The sequence below is a fragment of the Anguilla rostrata genome, chromosome 13 (genome assembly GCF_018555375.3).
Source record: "Anguilla rostrata isolate EN2019 chromosome 13, ASM1855537v3, whole genome shotgun sequence".
In the NCBI taxonomy this organism is placed as follows: Eukaryota; Metazoa; Chordata; class Actinopteri; order Anguilliformes; family Anguillidae; genus Anguilla; species Anguilla rostrata.
Genome location: NC_057945.1, coordinates 38416121 through 38442245, shown reverse-complemented (window position 1 = coordinate 38442245; position 26125 = coordinate 38416121). Strand labels below are relative to the sequence as shown.

At 42.3% G+C, this 26125-nt stretch overlaps 1 protein-coding gene across 7 annotated transcripts; it reads right to left on the bottom strand.

Moving 5' to 3' along the window:
- Positions 1-45: 45 nt before the first annotated feature.
- igfn1.4 (immunoglobulin like and fibronectin type III domain containing 1, tandem duplicate 4) lies at positions 46-26125 on the bottom strand. Of its 7 annotated transcripts, none has more exons than XM_064305932.1 (26): positions 25995-26125; positions 20338-20429; positions 18396-18425; positions 17904-18029; positions 16932-17071; positions 15877-15976; positions 15575-15615; positions 15445-15476; positions 14390-14582; positions 13412-13525; positions 12733-12901; positions 12152-12424; positions 11503-11904; positions 10521-10577; positions 9921-9980; positions 8193-8314; positions 7691-7832; positions 6879-7172; positions 6082-6381; positions 4963-5142; positions 4036-4164; positions 3563-3642; positions 2731-2923; positions 1924-2220; positions 1209-1532; positions 46-1002 (listed from the first exon to the last, which is right to left on the bottom strand). In XM_064305932.1, the coding sequence occupies exons 2-26, from the start codon at positions 20381-20383 to the stop codon at positions 998-1000; spliced, it is 3849 nt and encodes a 1282-aa protein (XP_064162002.1). In that variant the 5' UTR covers positions 20384-20429; positions 25995-26125; the 3' UTR covers positions 46-997. The 7 variants fall into 7 exon arrangements, with proteins under 7 accessions (XP_064162002.1, XP_064162000.1, XP_064162001.1 ...); XM_064305930.1 differs by having other exon boundaries at positions 15445-15484; positions 15580-15615; XM_064305931.1 differs by lacking the exon at positions 25995-26125 and adding an exon at positions 24167-24433 and having other exon boundaries at positions 15445-15484; positions 15580-15615.

Here is a 26125-nt window from a genome sequence, read left to right as displayed (position 1 = left end):
ATGATTGGGCTTGCAAATAATCGAGAGGTGAAACTGGCGAGGAACTGAGGAACAGTTGTGGTCCTTCCACCCCACCCTGGGGTAAGAGATCAAATTTTTATTCCAACACAAAACAGTACAACCGTTGATGCTAAATTAACACTGAAATCTTGCTGAAGTAATACAATTCACACACCGCACGTTTCTGCATAGATACTGTACGACTAATAAGACAACCGTGTTACTGGCACACTTGGGGGGAAAATGGAACCAGTCGAGAGTTGCGCTCTTCCTCTGGTCGGACCCAGACAAGGAATTCAGCCTGTTAATTACGACGCATTCCAAGAACATCCCTGTTAATGTGGAGGGTCACTTTTACTGCGACCTCGGGCTTGTAACTCAAAGGTTGCGGGTTTGGTTCCCAGCTTGAGGCACTGCCGTTGTACCCTTGTGCGAGGTACTTAACCTGAATTGATTCAATAAAATGTCAAAAATGTAATGTAAAAAATATACCCTGTGTAAGCTGCTTTGGATAATGACATGCACTGAATTCAGGAAACCAAAGAAGTTGATAAAGCGATTCAGTTTCTTTTTTTTTAAATCTTAATTGATACCTTGTGTAAGGTGTTATAATTATTTGGCATCTTAGAGAATGTCTGTGTACAAATTTAGCAGGTATTGTGCCGTTTAAATGCAATCACTGGTCATGCTGATTACTGATTCCCATGTGTTATATACACAGTATGCGATTTCTTCCTTGGCCTGTACTGTATGTCAGTACGTGGATGTGGGTTGTGCTGGGTCAGTATATCATCCTTCGTCCAAAAGGGACAGTCTTTGTCTAACCTTCTCCATTACACTGGAGGCATGCAGAATCACGTTACCATACATTTGCAATGAAAATAATCTCTTTGTAAATACAGTATATATATTGTAAATTTACAGACAATCGAAAACATGAATAATTTTAATAATCATTCTCCCGGGTGTTCTTCATCATCTTCACCGTCTTTGCTGCTTAATCTGGAGAAATAAAAAGAATAAAACGATTGCTTATTATAATGTGTTGAGTTACGCTGTGCTACATTCTGCCTTCCTCTGCACTATGCGTGTACATTATTCTGTCTGCGGGTCAGGTGAAAACGTTCGACCTGCTCAAAGATGCTAGTGGAGCTGTGTTGCTACCAGAGCCGTATGCTATCGTTTTGGTATCGAGTGTAGTGCGGTACCTTTGACGGTGAGGTTGGTTGAGCATTCCGCCTTGCCGAAGGAGTTGACCGCGACGACTCTGTACTCGCCGTGGTCCCTGGGCGAAACCCGCAGGATGTACATGGAGCAGACCCCGTGCGCGTTGGTGATGTAGTAGTTGTTGTTGGCCTCCAGGCTGGCGTCGTTGAGGAACCATGTGACGTGGGGCGTCGGGGACCCGCTGACCGCGCAGGTCATGTAGCACTGGTAGCCGTTGGGGTGGCTGTGCACTTTCAGGGGGACGAGGATCGACGGTGGCCTGTCCAGCATGAGAGCTGTACCTGTGCTCGTTGTTGCCATCGAGACTGGATAAAATAGCCAAATAGGAACAGGGTTATGAAGGTAAATTTTCTGTGAACTAAATCTAACCCTTTAAGGTGTGAGATCACAAATGTGTCATTAGAATGTTCTCAACTGAACATTCTACTGCTGATGTCACAATCACTGCTGGTAATTTAAAGCAATGGAGTTCTCGAACACTGACTTAGGATTTTGAACGAAAAAAAACCAGTCTCACTAAATTTGGAGAATAAACTAGCAAAAACCTTTGTTAATCATGTTATCTTGATTAATGTGTTAATAGCCACACTAACACAAAAAATTATTTATCGATTATCACAAAATATGGGGGGGGAGAAGAAAGCGACGTTATATTTTTTTGATATTTCAGCATTTTAAAAAGGCGAATGAACACACCTTTGAGGCTGTTGGCTCCCCAGGTGGGCGACTCGGAGGGCTCGGAGAGGCCGATGTCGTTCTTGGCGAACACGCGGAAGTGGTACTCGCGGCCGGACTCGATGTTGAGGGCGGTGTGGCTGGTGGCGAAGAGGCGGTCGGCCACGGTCCGCCAGACGCGGGCGCCGGAGTCGTGCTGCGCCACCGCGTAGTGCAGCCGGTCGTCCTCCTCCTGGTCCGGCGAGGGCGCCCAGGACACCAGCACCTTCCCGTGGACCGTCTGCTCCAGCTCGATGGGGCCCGGGGGCTTGGGCTCGTCTGGAACCACATCACACACGGGCCCGACGGTCAGAGCATGCTGCTTCGTACAAATCAACCGCCTGCCCCCTGCTACTGTAGCTTATTCTTCTGCCTAGTTAGCTGTGCAGATGTTAGACCAGGATAGTTTTCATTGTTCTCGGCTAGAAATAGCTGTACAAAATAAGTAATTGTACCTTACTGAACCCGTGTTCAGCAGTTGTCTACGATCATGAAAATGCACTTTTGTACGTCGATTTGGATAAAAGCGTCTGCCAAATGAATGTAATGTAAATGTAATGTAATGCTTTCTGCTAGCTAAACGCAACAGCGTCATTGGGTCGATGAGTTCTGGATTTGGTGTAAAGTAAATCAAAATTCATCTGCACTCTCCTACAAGTAGAACGTGTACCGTGTATTTTCTGAGAGTAGAACTTGTTCTACCAAAAAAAAAAAAAAAAAAAGTTTCCAGGAGCTTCGCTTCACAGATTTGTTTTCAGAATGACTTCTCCGAAGGGATCCGGAACTCACCTGCGACTCTGACCTCCACATCAAAGCTGGCCTGGCCGAGGGAGTTTTTGGCTTTGATGGTGTATACCCCGGAATCGGAGCGCTTGGACGAGGGGATCACGAGCTGGGACGAGCCCTCGGTGTTAATAATGCTGACCCAGGGGGGCAGGGGTTCACCGTCCTTCAGCCAAGTGATTTCTGGCAAAGGGGACCCCTATGGATAAAGACAGGCCGTACTGTATTCAAAGGCATATTATAATCGGTCAGTATTATACTAATCAATACTATAATTATGCACCTGCGTTCTATTAAATCCATTTATTCAGGATATACATACTGAAGCAATTTAGGCTAAGTACCTTGATCAAGGGCAGTGTCCTACCTGGGAATTGAACCTGCAACATTTAGGTTCTAAACCTAGTTCCATTTTCATTATGGTAACAATCAATATTTTTTCTCATCCTACAAAGCTTTGAGCATTGCCTCCTTTGACTGTGGTCCTGACAAATCCCTGGTTGGTTCAAAACATCAAGCGTGTTGTTTGTGGTGGGTAATAGGATATTGATTTAGGGATTTTACTGAGTGCCCTGCAATTGATTGGCGACTTTTCCAGGGTTGCCCTGCCTGTCACCCAAAGCATGCTGGGATATGCTCTAGGGCCCCTCAGTGACGCTGAGCAGGAATAAGCAGGTATATATAATGGATGGATCAATGGATTGATGGATGGATGTTCTGTGTGCAGCCTCTCTTTTCCATACTGTTTTTCTGCCCTGCATTTGCATAAGCTTTTATAGATATGTGTGCTTCAGATACTCAAATCAGTGACCTGGGAGAGACCTGTGGCACCGCTCACCTCATAGTTGATTTTGACTCTAACAGAATTTCCAGCTCGCATCACCAGGAAGTCCTCTGGGTCTTTGAAACGAGGTTTCACTGGAAAGCAGACACAATATTTTAAAATTACAGCCAGATAATTTTATTTGCATTGTCTCACGTTGGTCTAGATTCGGGATTTTACCTAGCGACCACTGATTGGTCGTGTAGTTCTGTATGTACTGTCAGGATTTTACCTAGTGACCACTGATTGGTTGTGTAGTTCTGTACGTACTGTCAAGATTTTACCTAGTGATCAATGATTGGTCATGTATTTTTGTACGTACTGTAAGGATTTTGCCTAGCGACCACCGATTGGTCGTGTAGTTCTGTACGTACTGTCAAGATTTTACCTAGTGACTAATGATTGGTCATGTTGCTCTGTATGTGACCACTGATTGGCCGTGTAGCTCTGTACGTGACCACTGATTGGTCGTGTAGTTCTGTACGTACTGTCAGGATTTTTTGCGCAGACGAGTTGAGAGGGGCCACTGGGGTCCCCTATTCCGGAAATGTTGATGGCCGACACTCGGAACTGATACTCCGCTCCTTCGATGACGTCTTTCACCGCATACTTCTCCTCTGGAGGGTGAAATTGAAGGGATAGGAAATCCCCCACAAATTAGTCTTACAATTACAATGTGGGTGCATACAAGTCCTCTTCAAGGGCAACGACAGTGTCTGCGTGCTACCTGATTATAGAGGGGCACACCTGTTGTGAGAAAATCTATGGAATTGCTCTTGTGTTGGAGTGTATTTAACCATTTGGCCTTTTGAAAGACTCTGATAAACTGTTTTGTTCAGCTGCTAATGGAAGCCAAGTGCAATACTTTTGAGTGTAATAACTTATAATGAAAGTGGCATTGAAGCTCTTAAAACACATTAGAAGTCCTCGGTTTTGTTTGGATCATAGAAGTGTGTTATTGAGTGCATGGCATAAATGGGCAGTAAACTTGGTTTTAACCTTAATTGATGCATTGAACTGTTTCGCTGCACATTTTCAAGATTTACTGTGTCATGGTGCTCACTCTAGCTGTATTTAACTTTATTGTGTTATTTTTCTCAATGTCTTAAGGCACCAGAACAATTCTGAACAAATATTAAGAAAACCGTTGGTGTCGTTCAAAAACATACAGAATTTCCTAAAAAATAATTAGTCTCAGATACAGCTGAAAAATGACTCTTGTGGTCCAGTTACTCTAACACAGCATTATGGATTAGTTATGTGGGGTTTTGAGCCAACTTGGTTAGAAGTTACGGAAATGAAATTTTGACTGCTGGAAAAAACAAAGACCAATGAAAGGACAGTCCAGTGTTCTTTTATGATGCCACTGAAATATAATTATAAAATATTCATATATGGATGCATAAATGAGAGACCTTCGATGGGCTCGGTCACGGGATTCACGTGAATCCACTGAGTGGTGTCCTTCTTGCGCTTCTCCAAGGTGTAGCCCAAAATCTTGGTTCCCCCGGTCTCCGTCGGGGCGGTCCATGACAGATTGATGCAGTTCTTGAAAGCGCTGACCACTGTGGGCGGCTCGGGGGCACCCGGGAACACTGCAGATGTCACAACAAGACAACAGAAACTGACTTTATGCTGAAAAAAGAAAAAAGTGATGCTGAAAAAAGTGATTATACTGGTATTACCCCCTATTGCCTCTACAGTAACAAACTACATTCAGTCAAAGGCTGCAGCAACAGGATGCATTAAAAACAGAGCCTTAAGTAAATATAACATAACAGAATTCTTTCAAGTGAGCAATTTCTCAATTATATTTCCTGGAATGTGTCAACTATGAGAACTCAAAGCAATGTACAAAATCAGCAGGAACCAATTTCCCCAAAAGTGTACATTATGGATGAAACTAACATTCATATTGTGGATTGTATCTCTCTCAGTTGACAAAACTGGAAAAACTATGCTTGGTCGCCTGCATGTTTGGAACTGTTTATGAGAGAATGCTTTGCAGATGTGGAAATGTTTTTGGATCTGTGAGTTCAGTATGGTGTATTTTAATCATTGGATGTTTTTGGATCTGTGAGTTGAGTATGGTGTTGAGCATGATGGTGTATTTTAATAATTGGATGTTTTTGAATGTGTGAGTGGAGCTTGGCATAATTAAAATATTATTTTAATCATTAGGATGTTTTTGGATCTGTGATTCGAGCATGAACTGCGTATTTTAATAATTGGATGTTTTTGGATCTGTGAATTAAGCGTAGCGTATTTTAATAATTAGGATGTTTTTGGATGTGTGAGTCGAGCATGATGCCATACTTTAATAATTGGATGTTTTTGGATCTGTGAGTTGAGCATGATGGTGTATTTTAATCATTAGGATGTTTTTGGATCTGTGAGTTGAGTATGGCATATTTTAATCATGATGTTTTTGTATCTATGAGGTGAACACGGCGTATTTTAAACATTAGGATGTTTTTGGATCTGTGAGTTGAGCGGGGCGTTTTTCTAATCTTTGGAAGCACAGGTGAGCTCACCTAAGGTTCCCGCCATCAGGTACTCGGTCTCCAGCGGCTGGCTGGTCCCCTCGGCGCTCACGGCGGCGATCCGGTAGCGGTACCTCCTGCCGTGCGACACGTTCCTGTCCCGGTAGACGGCGGGATCCGCCGGGACCTCCCCCAGCTTCTTCCAGGCGCTGTCCCCAATCTGCTGGCGCTCTACGCTGTAGCTGGTCACGGGGGACCCGCCGTCGTCCTTGGGGGGTCCCCACTTGATCTCCAGGAGCGTGGAGGAGGTGCTCACCACCTCGGCCGGGCCCTGTGGAGGGCCGGGCCTGTCTGTGAGTTAAAATAGAGAGAAATGAGTTCCTCTTTATTGCCAAGTGTGTCATACACTACACACAGGAACACTGTGCTGGTCCTTCTAGAGCTTTCTCTGGAGGAAAGGTTGAGTAGAAAATGGTTGCAACAGACAAAAGCTTTTAAGGCCATTTTCAGGGTGATGGATGATCAGCCGTAGTTTAGACTATTTAGCCTGTGGCAGTGGCTCCCTTCATTGGCTGGACAGCAGCGAGGGAGTGACTAAGGACTGGCTGACATGCTGGTCACCAGTCGGTACCCTGAGCTGACCAGAGGAGGATGGGTTTCCCCCTTGAGCCTGGTTCCTTCCAAGGTTTCTCCCCATCTGCCACAGGGAGTTTTTCCTTGCCACTGTTGCCTTAGGCTTGCTCCTGTGGGGGTTTAGGCTAGGGTTGTCTGTAAAGCGTATTGTGACAACTGTTGTAAAATACGCTATATAAATAAAATTTGATTGATTGATTGATTGATTGACTCACCGAGGACGACGAGCGTGGTTTTGGCCTCGACGGAGCCGAACTCGTTCTGCAGCCGGACCCGGATCTCCCCGGCGTCGGAGCGCAGGCACTCCCGCAGGAGGAGCCGGCTGTGCGTGGGCTCCCTCACCAGCTTCACGCTCCCGCCGTCCTGCAGCTCCTGCCCGTGCCGGAACCACGCGGCCTCCAGCCGGTCCTGGCCGGCGTACGCCAGCTTGAAGGCCGCGTTCTGACCCACTCGCACCGTCACGGGCTTCGAGAACTTGTGCAGGTCGTCCGGGTCGAACGCGGGAGGGGCTAGCGTGGCGGCGTGTAGAGAAGGCTCGTTTTGAATTCCACATTTAAAAAAAAAAAACAAGTCCCGCTACTCGCTAAAAAAACACAGCGATGCTAAAGTACGTGTGCTCTAGTTCATACTCTAGTATAGAGGTAGACAGCCCTGGTCTTGAAGTGCCAGTGATGTTTCTGGTTTCTGGTTTTTGTTCCACCAGAGCTTGATCACAGGAGTCTGATGGATGATTTAAAGTCTGAGGCTGAATATTCTGAATGCTGAAATGCCTGAGTGCCTCCAGGACATGGTCATCTGCATTAATTAATCCTGATAAATTACAATGAATCCAGTCAGGTAGTTCTAGGTTTTGTTGGAGCCAAAACCAGGACCATCTCTGGTGCTCCAAGACCTTGGTTGCTTAGCCCTGCTCTAGCACACCTTCCTTTGATGTTATATATAGGCATGGCTCAGTGTGCAGTATAATTGGACCCACATATCCAAGCCATTATTGAAAAGTGCAGCGGTGGGTGACTTATTTCCTGACCTCCCACAGTGAGCCTTGCTTCGGTCTTGCATCCCTCTGCCTCGAACTGGTACTGTCCCGAATCAGCGTCCTGGCAACTGTGAATCCGCAGCGTGTGATTGGCCCCGTCTTTAGAGATGGACAGCGCGTCCGTGGGGGAGAGCTGACCCGGGACACACAGAGAGACGGAGAAAGCGCTGACTTCAAAGACGCCTTTCATCATGCAGCGACACCATCGCAAAACGCGGAGAAACAGACAGGCTCTGGTCGTATATCAGTCTATGTGATCTCTTTTCATATGGAGAGTCTGAGCTCACGCAGCTGTGAACATAAATGAACTGAAACTGTTAAAAAAAAATCCATACCATAAGGAACATAAATGAACAATGTGGAGATCTACCCAGAATAGGTGGCTTCTGGTTTGGGCGGATGTTTTTGCTCCCAATTCCCATTTTGGTTGCTGTGTTGACATCATATTTATATTCATTTATTTACGCCCGGGATCGAAGGTGTAACCCCTCACCTTTCCCCCATCTTTGGACCAGATTCCATCACAGTTGTCACTGAGCTCACAGCTCAGTTCTGCTGGTTCTCCCCGAACAGCACTGACGTCCGATAAGCTACTGGTAAAGCGAAGCTTGCTCTCTGAAATACAAAAAACTCAGTCACTACCCATGTATTAGCTTATGTTGGCAAAGACAGATTATATCCCAGTAATTACCTGGTCAATTATCTAATTAATGTATTTTTTTTTATATAGTTGTGCTTTTATAGTACTTAGCAGAATAGAATTGCCAAAGCTGGATGTTAATTATTTCACAGCACTTGACTGTGACACAAAAGTGTTTTTGCTGTCAAAGTGCATGATAAAATGGCATGCACTGTAAACAGAGGACTATTAAAATAAATGGAAAAGCATATAAGAAATTCCTATCGACCCGTGTATACTGTGAGATGTAATAATTTGTGGTTTTCCACCCATTAATTGCAGGCATCTGCCTTTTCCACTCATTCTTGATAGCTGTGAGTTGAGATCTCATCTCATAAAGTCTTCGGGCCTCTGTGTTGTGTATGACGTACTTGCCAGTTGAATACGGTTCCAGTCAGCCTTCCACTGGATTTATAATAAACACAATAACAAAACTGCCCTAATTAAACTACAATATAAAAACACAGCCACAAAGAACCACTGGCCGTGGGGGAAAACGCACCTTACCGGTGAGTTTAGTTACAAAGAGGAGTATTTCCTTTCCGTAAAAACAGAGCACAACATGTAAGTCCAATGTACATGTTGTACATATAGCATATAATCTGCAAACAGTGACCCTCAGACAAAGCCAAGCCTACTGATACTGATGCTGACATCCCTGAATTTATTTGAATATTAATGTATTGTGAGGGGGAAAAAAAAAAAAACCTTTTACAATTCAAAACATAGAAGTCAATATAAAGTCAAATTTTAATCTTTGTTTAGTTTTGAAGCCTTAGAGTTTCAAGGTTAGAGTTGGGGGTAGATTTGGATTTTGAGTCAAGGGACATCTTTTGTTGGTGATGGGGGTTATTAAATTAGGCACACAAACCACAAACTCTTGTTCCACAGTAGGCTTTATTTGTTATATATGTCCGCAGTAAACCAAGCTGCACATTTGGGAGGGGAATCTGCCACATCTTACTTTTTAACTGTTGTGAAGTTGTTAATTTAAAAAATGTAATTTAATTTTGACATGTCAGAGGGCTTAGAAGGCATTCCCGAAGAAATCACAGAATTAGATTATTTGTGAGATTTCTTCCCACTTCCAAAGTCATTATTTTGCAAATGACTTTGACAATGAGTACAGTCACCTTTCTTCCCACAGCAGTTTTCTCACCTGCATTTCAGTGCATCCTAAATAATAAATTACTGGGTGGAAAAAGAACGCCCCAGCCTCCCCCCCCCCCCCAACCACACATCACCCCATCCCCAATTTCTTTAGGTTACCTGTGTGGCACCTCCACATCGAGATGCTGAATGCAAGTTTGAAACCCTGTGGGTCATCCTGCTTTAGACAAAATGGCGACCACAATACTGCTGCTGAGTTTTTGGGATATTCCTTCAATTTTTGAGTATGTTTTGCGATGCACATAAAACCGGTTTGGGCCGCAGTCTAAAAACATTCACAAAAACTGAAATAATATTTTTCAAAAGACTGCCAAGAAAGGCCTCCATTAGTCCATCCATGCAGCTGCTGGTTCAACCGTTGCATACTCTTACCATTGACCGCGTCTGGGACCACCATATCTTCCCCTTTCCTGCTTGCTGCACCATCATGATCTGATCAGTAATGATCAGAGCCACTGTAAATTTCTGTCATGATCACAATTCTGCATGATGCTTTTTTTCATAATTGTTGCAGAAAAAATGTTGCATTGTTACTGATATTATTTTAACTGTTTAGTATCAGTCGACAATGTATAAAACAAGCATATCTCTGATGAAATAGATGAGTATTGCATTACATTATGTAATTACATGTAAGTGTAACAATGGGTGAGTGCTACCTCATCTTTCTGAAATTTTGTCAGAAAAATGTCTTTAGCCGAACACAGGGGGAGAAGCATCTCAAAACAGGTATTTTTGAAAGTTCGTTTTTTTTTTCTCTCTTGAGAATGGCATGATCATTCGATGATTGCCTCAGGTATATTTTTGGTTAGAAATGATTCTACTGGGTCAGTTAAAAAGTTAGGAGATGTCAAAGGGCTTAGTTCTAGCCTTTTTCAGACCTACGGCCAAAGTCATTTGTTTCCAAATGTCTTTGATAATGCCACTGCTTTCGTCCATGCTATTATCAGTACAACCCTCGCAAACTCTTACCAACGACCACGTCCGTGACTTTGTCTTGTCCTTTACTGCTTGCTGCGCCGTCCTTATCTGATCAGTAATTATCAGAGTCGATGTCAATGCCTGTCATGCTCAGAACAGTTTTTATTTGATTCACATCAATTCTTTGTACAAGATATTTTGGAAATTATTTTTAACAGCGTAATTGCTAGGCACTAACGGCAAACTAATTTCAGTAAAGCAGATGGGCATTATATATAATATAATGAGCAGCCATATATCGTTTTGTGCAGCCCAGACAATTTTGTTGCTAACAGAATCACTTGGAGAACTATTATAATTGTTAGAAGCAATAACAGAAAAATATATTTCATTGAATAAACGTGCTGTAATATCCCCCCGGTGTCTGTATATGAATTTATCTTATTTCCACAACTTGTTGTCATTCCTGGACTGGGCTAATCAAATGATGATGCTTATGTTCAATTCCCGTAGGTGATTTCTTTTCTCGCTGAAAGTTACCCTGCAAACAAGCTAACAGTTATGTTCTTACTAATTTTGGCAGTCATTTATTTTTTACTGTGTGAACACTAATGTGAAAGGAAAGTTGGTATAACGTTATAAGTAGCACATGTAAGTTTACTAATTTACTCATTTATGCTATTTGAGTACTGCGGTCATTTCAAACAAGGAGGATTCAAAATAATCTGGTGTAAAAGAACTCAATTATAGGCTATAAAATCCAGTTAATTAAATGTAGGGCCAGCTCTTCTGGCCTGCAAAACAACTGAAATGGCTCTGTTAATGTAGTTTTCTGCTACTCTAATTACTGTTAGATTAATGACTGTCATATCTACTACTTAGAGGACAATAAAAGGGCATTTGCAAGCAATATAAGAACATTAATGGCAGTTAACACAGTTGATGATAATGACAGTTGAAACAGAACCGTTGTGTGCGTGTGGCCATACTGTCTGTCCATGCGGCAGTGAGCTCAGGTCTCGCAGAACCTTACCTGTGCTTGGTTCTGGTGCCGGAGCGGCTGTTCCCACGTCTGCCTGGACTTGCGCTTCTGGTACCAGCGCCACGTCCTGTCCCGAACCCGTGCCCTTCCCGGAACCAGTGTCCGGTTTCGGACCTTCGTCCCGTCCAGAGCCTGTGTCTTTTCCAGAACCTGTGTCCTGCTTGGGGCCTGTACTCTTCCCAGCTCCCGAATCGTCATTGGCAACCGGCACAGCTTTGGCGACGGGCTGCTTTTCCTCGCCGACATCATTCGCCACCTCTTTTTCCACCTCCCTCTCCTTCTGCAGTTTGGCCTGCTGCTCCTGTGCGATTTTCGCCAGGTCCACCCCCGCCCCTCCGGCCTGGGTCGTTTTCCGAACTTTCTTTTTGCCGCGCAGGTTTGGGTCATTGTCAGCTTTGTTGTCAAGGAAGGGCGTGGAAGAACCAAAGCAAGAGAGACAGAGATGAGCTGAATTAGTATTTCAATAGAAAAGTTTCAAAACTCCTTGTTGATGTATCTTAAATATTATTAAAATATTATTTTTCCTCTTTATACTGTTAGCAATCATGATCTATCCTTTGTGGCATTATGCATGTAGACACCAAACTCCTCCTCTTTTTGAAAGGAGATGGACGAATGAATGATGTCATCAGTGACGCACCTTCTACTACAAGCCAGGCGCTGCAGGATCTGATTCCAGCCACAGCTGCGTAGATCCCCTTGTCCACCAGCATGCAGTCCTTCACCACCAGCCTGTGGATGAGCTTGTCCTCGGACACCGTGATGTCATACTTATCCCCCTGTTCCAGGGGTGCGTTCTTTCCCATCCATAAAATTTTGGAAAAGGGGCGGGACAGGACGCACTCGAAGACGGCGTCCTCTCTCTCCATGGCCTTCACCTCCTGAATCTTGACAATGAAATCCACCAGGGGAACTGGGAAATTGGGCACAGGTGTATTAATCACAGAACTGGAGCGTGAAATGTCAACGGTTTGGTGTTTAGCTAAAAATGTGCTACCTGCCCTTATCTGTTTTTGACTGTAAGGAAACCACCTTATATAAGTAGCAGTATATTAACAATTTGTAGTGAACTGAGAGCATACTGTGTATGGCCAAAAAAAAAAAAAAAGCGGGCTTTGTAAAGACATTTTGTGTTTTGTCTGCTGTAGAACAGAAGCTAGGTTTTAAACAGCAGTGAGTTTTACATAGGAGTGACAGCATCTATCCTGTGGTTGATCTTACTTTTGAAGTCAGTGGACATTACGTTGACATCCTCAATGTCCACCTGGTAGAAGCCTCCGTCATCGGGCAGAAGATCTTTTATAGTGAAGATGTACTTCCTCCCAACCTGTTTCAGGCTGTGCTTCATTTCCATGTCCAACTCTAGACTGTAAGGGACCATTACACCATCCTGTAGGGAACAGGAAGTACCTGTCTGTTACACTATCTGTATATTAATGTCTGTCTATATGCCTGTCTGTCTCTGTCTGTACAGTAAGTCTGTCTGTCTGTCTGCCTGTCTCTGTTTGTACAGTATGTCTGTTTGTCTGTTTCTGTCTGTACAGTATGTCTGTCTGTCTGTCCATCTATCTGTGTGTCCATCTCTCTGTCTGTCTATGCAATGTTTTTGAGCATCCAGTGGAAGTCAGTGACCCCATACTCATTGTACTCTGCAATGCTCTTAACTACAGATGCACTGGAGAGCAGTAGTTTACATTATTATTGGATTTTGCATACTCTAATTTTTGATTAACAGCTGGATATATACTGAAACAATCCTACATTTCATGTTATTGCATCAAGTTCCTTTACAAATCATTCACGTTTTGTGAGTTTCAGCCACAGTAAAAATAAGTTCAATAGTTTACATAAGAAATACCACCACCACCGCAATATTTACAGTGTAATCCAACGTGGTTACCTTGTAGAGGAAAATCCTATGGCTGGGGTCTAAGAGGTCCATGTCAAATTCAAAAGATGCTGTTCCCTCTCCTTTCACCTCAACATGTTTAAGGTTACTAAGGTGTTTAACAAACTGAAAAGACACGAGGTAGAGAGGAAAATTAAACAAGGAATGCAGAAATAAGACAGAAGAAGGTTAGAAATGACATTTTTTATAAAGCTGGATACATAAATTAAAAAATTACAGGAGCCCTTGCACAAAGCATGTGGTGCGTTGTATAAAAAACAATGCAACTTCAAAAACAAAACTAAAAAAACCTGGCAGACCACACTATTTCATTTATTTAATATTCAAACAACTACTCTAACATGCTCCAACATCTAGTATAAAAGCCTTCCCAGAAGAGTGGAGGTTGTTATACCTGCAAAGGGTCGACCAACTCCATATTAATTCCCATAATTTTGGATGAGATGTTGGGTGTCAGGTGTCTGCATACTTTTGGCCATGTAAATGGACTGCATTTATATAGCGCTTTTATCCAAAGCGCTTTACAATTGATGCCTCTCATTCACCAGAGCAGTTAGAGGTTAGGTGTCTTGCTCAGGGACACTTCGACACGCCCAGGGCGGGGTTTGAACCGGCAACCCTCCGACTGCCAGACAACTGCTCTTACCTCCTGAGCTATGTCGCCCCATGTAGAGTATTTGGCCAAAGCCCCAGTGAGGGAGACTTTGTGCCCACCTCATCAGCCAATAGCGTGTCCTGTAGTCAGTATTCGGCCTATGAGAGCTGCGCACAGACGGTGTGCAGAGACTGCCAAGCTTGGATGCTTTACTGCACAGATCGCTTCTAAAACTCCAGTAGTTTTCCTCAACGAAAGATCCATATAAGATATCGGGAATCTATCTGAATGAAACGCACTGTAAAATCCTATGAGTCTGAAAGTAGGTGTGGGAGTTTTTTTTTGTTTTTTGTTTTTTGTCCCTGCTCTCATACCTGTGCTTGTTCCTCTTCTCTCTCTTTTTTCATCTCGTTCAGTTTTTTGAGCATCCAGCGGAAGTCGGTGATGCCGTACTCGCGGCAGATTCGTTCGTAGTCCTTCTTGTCCGCGCTCAGCAGCAGTTCCCAGAACTTTTCGTCCAGGACAGGGCCTTCTCCACTTTTCTCTTCCGGTTTTGGCAGTTTAACACTGGAGGAAAAAGAGAATAAATCATGTTTTGATCATGCATTCTTCCTTTGTTTGCCATGTTTTCCTAACTTTCCACATACAGATGTACAAGTATAAGATATACAGTAATTTAAAATGTGTGGAAAAAACCATGCAATAAGAAGAAAACAAAAACAGTTTCTATTTGTGAGATGTAATGGAATATTTCTTCTAGACATTTCCACAACTTCATCCAGTTGATGAACCTTACACTTGCTGTATGTAAACTGAAAACATTGTCTTTGCCAGTTTTTCCAGCAACCAGTGCATGCAAGCTCTGCTTGTGCTTTGGATGGACAGTTTTGTGGCTGACTAACTGGAGTAGTAACTGTCTTAAATATATTCAGCATTGAAATATAATCAGTGGCAATAGCTCATCATATAGCCTGTGAATTGGTTGTATGGACTAGCAGGTAGCTACAGGTATACCCACAAATAAGATCTGGTGAAATAACTTTTGGGTCAAAGGGTTTGTATATAGACGTAGGTATACATCTTGTCTGAACTTTGCTTTTAATATGATGCATATCCACAATTGTTAAGTTGCAGTGCTAAATCTGAATGAGTTATATTATTCAGTCAAAATTAGTCCAAAACAGTGGAGTGGTATTTCCATGTCATTACAATGCGTTGCACTTTACAATAACTCTACATAATCTAGAAGGAATAGCTAGCATTGCAAATTGTATGCGGTGAACTGCATAACATACCATTTTTGGCTATTTCTATCCAAAATGGGTATTCTCTGGAATGATGTTGTAAGTACATTGTCTAATAATAAAACACCAAACCTATATTTCTATCCCGTTTGTACCAATATTCAGTGTGTAGTGACGTTCCTTACCGTCGCCTCTTAAGCACAGGTTTCGCCTCGTCCTTCTTCGCTGTAGAAAAGAGGTTCACAGAACAAATTTGAACAGGAAATTGATTTTATTCCTGGTGTAACGATCTTGGCATACACCTGCTTACAAGACCCCACCTGTCTGCTGCAGTGCTTTGTTCTTCTTGTATCCAACTGGAATAAAAGAAAGAGAGATATTGTGAAAAAATGCATTATGGCAATCCAGGGATTGCTGTTGCTGTTGCTTACAGTGCTTAATTTATACCGGATCCTGCCGGAACAGAATGCGGAACCTCCCAGTTTTCCGCTGCCCGTGTTCCGGAACTATTTGCGTATAGTGCATATTTGCAGTACAGTCCGTAAGTAGCCCAGTTACCGTAATGCCAGTTACCGTAATGGCGATGGATCGGCTGTAATGGCTGACTCGATGGTTACCTTCAATGACGTTCAGCATGGCAGTGACCATGGCTCTCCCAAACTCATTGGTAGCAAAGCATTTGTAGGTGTCTGCTTGTTCCGGAGACACATTGGCCATCTGTTGAACAAGCATTAGAGAGTCAGTCACCACAGGGAAGCATACTGCTGTTGCAGTGCTCTCTATGGGTAAACATTTTCAACCTGATTGGCCACACCCAATCAGTGATGTCATTACAGGTATTTTGCCTTTTCTGCCAATGGAGAAATACCTATAATGACAGCAGTGCAACATGGTTTACCATTTCAGCCCATAGGGAGCGCTGCAACAGCAGGTGTATGCTGTGTGTTCACTTACTGTTCAAGAAACAGTCATCCCACACCTCCCCCCCACCCCAAAACATTTTCATGTTCCTATTCAATAAGAGCCACCGCTGGTTATTATTTCAAGCAGACAATACCTCATTAATTAACTTGTTTTTATGGGGAAATTGTATGAATGTTTTGAGGGTTTTGAAACAAGATTGAAGTTTTATTCGATCGGAGTTAATTTCAGGTTGAAATATGGAAGTGTGATGCGAAGTTGGATTTCTTGGGCCTTATGCAGTATACATGTTAAACTCCTCCCCTTTTTGCATAATGTTTCATTTTTAAATTTCTTACTTGGCCTATCCAAGCCCTGCCATCTGTGAGTATTTTAATTGATTTTAATTAATATTTTAATCTTGTGTTGATGTTATTATGTGATAGCCTGTCAAGTATGTGTCAACATAATTGGTCAATTATGAGATTGGATTTATGGGTGGAGATAATCATTGCCTTGAATGACACTTGATGAATTATCATTGGTTGATCAGGAGGGTGTGTCTATGGGTGTGGGTATTTAAACCTTGAATGAACACCTTGTAAATAAGCTCACTGAAGAAGGCACTGCGCGAAACGCGTCTGTGCCGAGACGTTCTGACAAAAATTAAAAATCAGATTATGCAAAGTGCGGCCCTTTTTTTTCTTCTTCTTCAACTTTAGCATTTTAATTGAGCAACAGATTAGCCAAAGCACCCAAAAGCTTTACTTACCTCTATCGTGTGCTCCCCAGATTCAGGGTCATATTTGGTTTGGTATCTTGTTGTATCCGAGACATCTCCGTTGTTCCTGCACCATGACACGGTCGGCGCTGGGTCTCCCGTCACGATGGCTTTGAATATGGCTAGCTTGCCTGTAAGATAGAGCACGCAGATATGTCACTCGTTCTCTCAGAGTGTATAAAGATTCACCTGAATCAGGACATCTCACAGCATGAAGAATGTGAACGTGTGCTGCTCACAAGCAACCGTTAAACGGTGTGGTGCTATTTGGCACAAAAATTTAGAATTTACCTGCCACAGGGAATCTTATCAAAGATTAATCATATCCAGTTATTCTCTCTTGACATGTAATACTACTGCAAGAAGTATCTTGTTCTCCGTGCCCAAATTGTAGTCTGTTCGTTTCCTTTCACCACATATTTTAAAGTTTTGTGTACAGTATGTATAGGCTATCTTGTTGTCATGATCATAAATTACATGTTAGTAAATCATGATTTTAATGTATGCGCATGAATCTCTTAATGTGAAATGTGATGCTGAGTTATGAACGAGGATTTAGTTTCTTCTCTGCAGCACATTGCATGCTTTGTGGCAGAGGTCACATATTCTCGTCATGGATACCACCCCACATATATGAAATCAAGTGTGCGTCCGTGCACTACCTAAATAAGAATGCCAGTAAAACTGACTTATTTTCCAACCTGCTGTTTTGATGCTAAGAGTATACCTGTTACATCTAAACCAGTGCATGCAGCTACATATATAAGTTGTATTTCCATGCTAATGATGGATTTTATCACACAAAAAAAGCTGGATGTACAATAACTATGTTTAAACTGTACATACTGTAGTTTATTGAATATACGGTATTAGCCACCTTTAATTTCTGGAAAATATATTGGTTTTATCTGACTCACAGTGTCATTACATTTATTGCGTGTATGAAATAATTTGAACCCATACCCTCCTGAATAGTTAAGGCGATGGGTTTGCGGGTGAAGTCTGGAGTAGTCTTTCCTTCCGGAAGTTCTTCCACAAACTGCGAGATCATGACACCCGGAACTCTGGATCTTTTCTTGAGCACCACCACTGATGACATCATAATACAGCTGTTAATACAACACTCACCAGCCAGAATAAACCAGAAGAAGAAAATAAGATTGAATAATATTTGTATATTTTTGCAGTCACACACACAAACTGTTGGTAATGTCATTATACTTACAGCAATGGCTTTAAAACATTATGAGTGAATGCTTATCCCAAACATTATAGAGCTCACTATATGTACAAATTATTCTCATAGCACGCAGATGCACACATTATCACCATCATTGAATCCTTGTCATAGCACGCATATGTACTGTACACACTCATAAAATTTGAAATTGAAAAAGGAAGCCTCTTCATACTTGGCTTTTTATTATACAGTATGTGTGCACTTTTACCACCTACCTTTGTCTGTTGGCTCCTCTCCAATGTCTGCTGTTGTAAAGCATAGCGATGTTAATGGCATAGAAACAGGCAGGGCAGGTAAATTTTAACCCTTCCAAAAGCACGGCTGAGACTCAACACTTTTGGAGAGTTATAAGGACACATAAACAGCAACATGTTACCAAAACCAGGAGAAGTACAAAAGACTAGAGTTAGCAGACACTATTAGGACTATATATTTAATACATCGTACATAACATGTTAATAAGCATGCTATTACTGCTTTATAAAGCATTAATAACCAGCTGCTACGGCCAAAGACTGCTGACATGAAATGCAGATCATACAAATACATATTATGTAGTGTCATCGTTATGCAAAAATATTTGTTTCTTTTTCCTCCACCCATGCCACATCTTTTCTTCCACAGCTTATGGTGGCCAAATGTAACCGCAGTCTGCAGTGTCCGTCGTGAATTCAGGAGGGCAGTCGCCAGCTTGTGTTTCCATGGAAACGTTTAGCATAGCGGCGCAGGCTCGTCACAGTTGCCCCTCCTAACAAGAGTGGTTGCCTTTGCGCGAGGTTGAGGAAACCCTGCTGAAGAACTCCACCCTCCGGTGTTGGACGGTGCTGTGACTCTTAGCTGCAGTCATTGCTGGAAGGGTCAAGGGTCAATCCAAACTGCTGTGTGCATCAGTGCCCTTAGCTAATATAAATTATGACCAACTATTCTTATAACGGTCGCCCTGAGAGCTGAGATCTGTCAAAATATTGACAAGATGCGAGTAGACTAGGGTAGTTCAGCCTTGGATATTTACAGTCAGCTAGGCTGTAGATGTTAGCAGTGGGTAAACATACCGATTCAAGCTGCACGTTCACACTGTACAAACGGTGCAGTAACACATTCCGCTCTTTGATCAAAGTGTGTGCTACAAAACCTGAGTGGTGAATCATGTTAGGGCAGCAGTTGGTTTATAGGATTTTTAAAATTCCCCTTGTCTGTGTCCTTAGTTTCCCTTTGCAGCGCTGAGAGTCCTCAAATTGAAGATCGTTTCATCCCAGCTGCCCGTCACTGTATGTTTTTCTGGATGTCTCCTTAAGTGTCTTTTGTTCATCCTTGAGGTTTACTTGCTTTTTTCACAGAATGTCCGGTCAAACCATTATTCCATGCCTTCAGGCAGGGCCTTCTGATTCGATTAGTGACACAAGATGTTCTTATGTCCAGTTATGTAGAGGGCTTAGCATAGTGCTTGGCTTCAAATGAACGTTTTCCCCCTTTCTCTCCCAGAACTGTCAGATGATATTCAGACAATATCGGCATTGTCATGGCTAACAGGCCCCATGGACTCGAGTGAGTTAAAAAAAATTTCAAGCTTCATACTTTTGCCGGTTAATACTCTGCGTCGACAATCTCACCAGTAAGACTGAAAGGAACACATTTCTCGTTTTGTCTGCCTTAGACCTTCACACAAGTGGCTGTGTTTTAAGTGCAGAACACCAGCAGAAAATGGTGCTGATTGAAAGGCACATTTCCTCCGGGTTGACACGATTGCTTGGCCACCTTCCGCATACTAACATGAAGTCTAATTCACGCAAGTCTTGAATGGGAGCGGTAAGCATTTGCGTCTGAACTTTTGCTTATGCATCAAATGCATTGCAGTCACGCTGACAGAACTCTCTTATTGTTTTGTTTGTCTTCAGTGTTGCTGTTTGGTTTTCCATTATTTTTAATGGCAAATTTCCTCCACTTGACTTGACGGGACCTCATATCCAAGATCGTAGAGAAGGCATTGCAGTTGTTAGAGATTTTGCATTGAAAAGCACATTTAGACCGAGATTGACAAGCACAGCAATGCGCATATTTTTCTAGGTTACCACCTTAAATGTATGTGCTTTTTTCTTGTTCTCTTTCTGGATCCATCTCTATAAAATGAAGAGCGGGAGAGGGTTACGTCGCTCTTACCTTGACCAGTGGCGGTCTGATCCGTCAGTTTTGACTGCTTGAACATCCTGATATCTTTTTGTTCTCCCTGGTCTCAGAATCACCCTCTCAATCTATAAAAGAGAAGGAGATTCAGTACAGATTCAGTACAGATTCTGAACTGCAGGCAACGACTGAGGGTTCTCATTCCAAAGACATGTAGTCCAGAGACTACAGATGGAAATTAGGCTCCACTGCACATTCACGGATGTGTTATTCATGTGCGTTGCCACTGTCAAATAAACTAGCGAGTTAAATTAAATTAATGTTGAGTGCTGGAGGAGCCTGGTTAGCAGTGTGTTGTGTTGTGAATCCAGAGACTACAAGATTTTGAAGAAAGCACTGATGCTCACTGAATGTTTGCCAGTGAGCACTGGGTTGCAGCAGTGCCTGTTCGTCATTTTCATAAACCTTTTTTAAAGTGGCCTTTTCTGTGTAAAAGCCCAGTTCAGACCCAAGTTTGGCGACTCAACAAGCTGCAACTGCCGCAAGCAGTTGCAACATTATAAAATCCGCCACCCGCGATTAGACGAGTTGAATCCCCTGCAACAGCAAGCATGTGCATCAGGTGATCTGAGACGTGTAGTTAGCACTGCTGCAACTCCTATCTCTGCAACATTGTAAAATGGTTTTGTCACATCACTAATCTTTGGTCTGAACTGGGCTAAAATCCTCTCAGAAATCTAAGAGATCTAAGAGTAAAGACAGCAATGTGTTCATAACAATGCAGCAGTGATTAGGAAATCATTGTCTACTTTGCTATTACATGCAGCAGTAGGCACTATTGACAGATGCAGCACAGAACTGCAGTGTTCATCCTGAAAGAGACGTGCCTAATGTGTGATTGCCGTGAGTCGCCTGTAGGTGTCACTAAACCCACACTGCTGGCTGGGATCATCAATCTCTGGCCAAACGTGTTAACGGCAGTTTTAATAAATGCATTCATGTGCACCTCTCCGTGCCAACAAGGACATTGAATGCCCAGGACCCTTAACCCTTTACAGTGTGAGATCACAAATATAACAGAATATTCTTAACTGAACATTCTAATGCTTTTGTAACTATCACTACTGGTAACAGAAAGCAACAGTTCTAGAACACTGACTTTTAGAACAGGAGGGGGAAAAAAATTCCAAAAAACCTACTCTTCATTGGGTTAAATAGTCATAGGTTTGGTTCATTTCATGGAAAGTAGCTTAAACTGGGCAGGGGGTGTAACCAGACTTGAATCTGAAATGTTTTGGTCCCTCCGTGTCATGGGGGAGTTCACTTTGTCTGGTATGAAACAGTCAGTCAGAGGGAATATGTGGGTCTCACTCCTGGATTGAAGCAATTAATCCGCTGCCAGGAATCTGATGTTGACATTATCTGATTAACCCCTGTGATTTTAGAAATGTCCCCTACATTTTGGGGAGACAAGCAAAGCACTGCACCAACCCTGGTGATCCCTTATTTCTGCTTCTTACAGCTGTTGTAGAAGCAATGCAAATTATCACAAGGACATGAGAAAGGACTTGAAATGAACCATCAATTTGTTTTTGCATCAAAGAATTTGCTTTTGCCAGTTTGCTTTCTCTTACATTTTTAGTTGGTTGGGAGAGTAAAGTTGACAAAGCAAAATAGATACCATCATTCTTTATAAAATGCTCCCTAAACAAGTAATGTTTCTGGTTGGAGAGTTGTTTATCAGTTAAGAGTATTGTAATTGCTGGAAACTTTCAAACTTGTGTGTGTCTTTTTCCCCAATTTACTTTGTATCACCTGCACCTGTAAAATTGTTGGATTTTTATGCACAACCGTCTGTTTGAGTGTAACGTAGCTTAAATTGTCATTTAATATCCTGGGTTTGTTTCGCTTTTACAAATATTTTTGTTCTACCAACACTGAGATATAAACACATAATCAATGCGCGAAGAAAGAGATTTGCTTATTTAGGATACATTTCTGTATATAACCTTTAATAACCGTTGATCATGACCCATAAAGAAAAGTTAAAATAAATGATCGAAGTACACTTTCAAAGGCCGTATTCTATTTGCACGACAAAATGCCATTTATGTTTATAAACTGTGTTTTGGTATGGTATTTCATTACCTGTGGGGAAATTAATTAATATTCTGCTTAAAAACCTAATTTCAGTGGCCTACTGCACTGTACACTTTGTCTATCATGAAAGTGTTTTATTTTAATTATACTGCATATAGCTTCCTTAATTCTAATAATTGTATATTTCTAAAATATTCTACTGAGTAATACAATTTGACATGCGCCCGTGTGTGTAAGTGTCAGTTTCAGAAGGATGGGGGTTTGCATTGACAAGCAAGCCCTAAAGTCTCTGTGTGAATTCCCTGTACTGCAAATGCAATATTTCAAACTCTAACCAATAAAGATATATTAAGATTTTGATTTAATATGCAGTACTTCTGGTGTAATTCTAAACGGCTTGCGATGATCTGTGTGATATTCTTGGATTCTCAGGAACCTTAGGATGCCCTTTTTGAGCCGTTGCAAGTTACGTTGCCATACGATAGGTCGCATGCCACAGAAGGAATATCACCGTTAACCTGTCGAGCGAGGCCTGAATTTATGCTTACAAAAAGCTCACTCATCTCGCTACAATCGAATGTCAAAATGGCATGGCAATACAAATACCTAAACCTAAACGTACGCTGTGCGATTTGCGTTCTACGGGTCCAATCTAAGTTTGTTAAGTAAAGTCTACTGAAGGCCATTTAAAATGTCACTGAAATCCATATGGCATAGGTTAGCCTTGTGGCTTTCTGAACACCCTCTCTCCGGTTACTGAATTAGCTGGTTGGTTACCGGCAGGCGTGCTGGTTTAAAGCAGTTATGAAACAGCAGGCAGTCGGGGGTGGGGTGAGGTGGGGGGTTGGTCGGCGGATGGTTGGGCATTATGGTTTCTTGCCAACTTGATGATCTCTCAATCAGACATTAATGTGTGGGACAAATATCCCCCTAGAATGCTGGAAATGGGAAGCACATGACCCAGAACTGCGCTAGCAGTAACTGTTTGGAGTAACGGTGTAGCATAATGGCTAGCGAGCTCGGCCTGTAAACTGAAAGGTCGCGGGTTGGATTCCCAGCTGGGACGCTGCTTGTTGTGCTTTTTTTCTTCTTTTTTTTGTACAGTAGGTACTCAGCCGGAATGGCTTCAGTAAATTTCCAGCCCTCGAAATGGACGCCATGTAATGGTAACGTAAGCTGTTTGATTCACACTGAACATGAGAATATACTAAATTCCTGAATGAAATCTAGAATGTCAACATGGTCTCATATATTTGGGCAGAAGCCCTCGGCGCGACTATGCAGACGCACACAGTTGTTTCCTTTGGCATCAGTTCTGGATGCCCTAGGTTTCGCCATCGACTTCAGTACAAACCCTCCGCGTCTTATGTTCCAAGGACAACGGGGTGGGGAGGAATGGTTCACGGGGGAAAGGTTAATCTTTTTAGTTTGTGAATCGAGAAAAAAAAAATACAAAAACACACGAAGTAAAACCTTTATGAAATCATTACATTTATACCACATTGCTATTTTGGCTATGTTAAGATCTGGCAAGATACACTGTTCCATTTTTACCCTTGGGATGTCGATATAGCATGTTTACCTTTGGCGGCAACATAAGGACGCTGAGGGTTATATATCAGTAGCTCGCTATGCCTTCGCTGATTTAATAAGCAAACGTGCTGTAGCGGACTGCTATAATAGGGAGTTTAGGATGCAATGCTGTCTCGACCGTATTCTCCTGATGAGGTTAACTGTAAAAAAGACAGCTGTGTCCATCACATACCAGTGTACAGCAGGTGGAACTGAAGCTCGTACAGCAGTGCTGTCATCTCGTGTGTCAGCAAGCGAGCGTCCGTTAGGCAGGCACTGATGGACACTTTGTCAATGCACAGTTTCACTAAGGGGTCAGGGAAGAGCTGGACCTTCCTCTTCCTCCTACAGAGCTCCTGCTGTGCTATGCCTTGGACTGGCACAAATCACGCGGTGTCTCCACAGCGTCTGGTTGCGGACTGGCACAAATCACATGGTACAAATCATACGATGTCTCCATGTTATTGTTTCTCAGAAACCTGAGGAAAGGCCCAGCCGCTGCCGTCAAATCTTCATTTGTCCACGGCGTTCTGTTTTAGCTTAATGCACCTCTTATGAGTGACAGGATGATGAGCTAAAATTATATTTACATGGAAGTTTTTGGTTTTTTTTTTCTTATTAAAATTTTATGTGGTGTGAGATAATGGTTCAGAAATTTGGTCTGTAACTCAGAGTTTGATTTTCAGCTGCAGTTCTGGCATTGCAACCTTGAGCAAAGCACTTAACCTGAACAGCTTCAGTGCCTAAACTGTCAATTATATTTATCACTTCCACTAAATATACATCTGAATCGCTTATACTGCTTGTGTCTTTTTTATAGAGATTAACCTCTTTTTGACACAAAGAATTTAGTAATAGATCCCTGGAAAGAATACACAATTTTCATGTTTGCATTGGTTAGTACTTGTTGCTTTTTAACCATAATACGTTGCCTGTGATGTCTTTAAGTGATTATCATTTAGCATAATTCGACCTTGACATTCATTTTGACCTTGTGATTGCAGTAATGGGTACAGTTTCCAGTTGCAAACACTCAGCTAGTTACTATAAAAATGCCTTAACAAAATGAATGTCTGTCACCTGGGTTTAATGATCTCAAACTATTAATTATGTTGTTGTTGTTGTTTTTGCTGTCAATGCTGTTTAATTTTGTTTGTATTATTTGCAAGTCATATTTTTAATATGTAATATTGTCGGCTACACTCTTCTGCTCCAGTAATGTGAGCCTTTGTCACTCTTGGCAGAAAGCCAATCGTTATTTAGCCATGATGATGTAGCTACCTAAAGATAGCACAATCAACGTACCTAATAATTAAAATGACAAGACCTTTACATATGAAAATGTATTTATGACCAAAAGCTGCCAACGGTGTGAGAACGTTGAATAACCCATATTCAGTTATTACTTCAATTCATGTTATACCCTTCCAAGAATAAAATTGGAAAGTGTGGATAAATTTTAATTCACTGATCTCATAGGTGATAAAGACATTTTTTCTTTTTTTTAAAATGAGGAAGACATTATGGAACTACCTTTACAATTTGTATGCAGTGTAGTTAGTTCAGAACAGCACTTTTAACACTTCAACACTTTCCTTCCAATGTCATTGCATTACATTACAGGCATTTAGCAGGCGCTCTTATCCAGAGTGACTTACACAACATTGCGATTTTATTCTTTTGCTTTTCGACTATACAAAAAAAATAAGTCCAATGTAATTAGCTTTTAATGTGGACGCCTGTGCAATGAAGAACAACAGATAACAATGACAAATCTTGCATAAATAACTATAAAAACAATTTAGGAACACACATCTTGCTATAATTAGTATTGAGCAGAATCACAAAGGTCATAATTTGCATATTTGCCAAAGGCATTAGATGAAACTGTCGGAAACTGCGTGAGGTGTTCTCCTAAGTCGCAGGAACGAACAGGAAGCGCGATGTGAAGATAGTCCTGGTAATTAATGCCCAATTAGCGTGAGGAAGGGTGCGAGGAAGAGGATGGGAAGGAGACTCACCGTCTGCGGCGTCCGCTCGGCTCTCCTCCTCGCCGTCTCTTTTTTGAGCGCCGTGTGCAGCTGGCTAATAAATCCTGCGAGGAATGCGCGTGTGTGAGGTTATCCCGTCAGACCTCTGGTGCTCAGGCGGC

Bases quoted from the DNA above. Each gene is read 5' to 3' on its own strand.
- igfn1.4 (XM_064305930.1), bottom strand. From the start codon at position 20,383: ATGTTCAAGCAGTCAAAACTGACGGATCAGACCGCCACTGGTCAAG. The intron at 8,315-9,920 runs GTAAGAGTATGC...TTTGTATTTCAG, and splicing joins GGTCCCAGACGCGGTCAATG to AGAGCAAGCTTCGCTTTACC. The intron at 7,833-8,192 runs GTGAGGGGTTAC...GTCCCGGGTCAG, and splicing joins GGTCCAAAGATGGGGGAAAG to CTCTCCCCCACGGACGCGCT.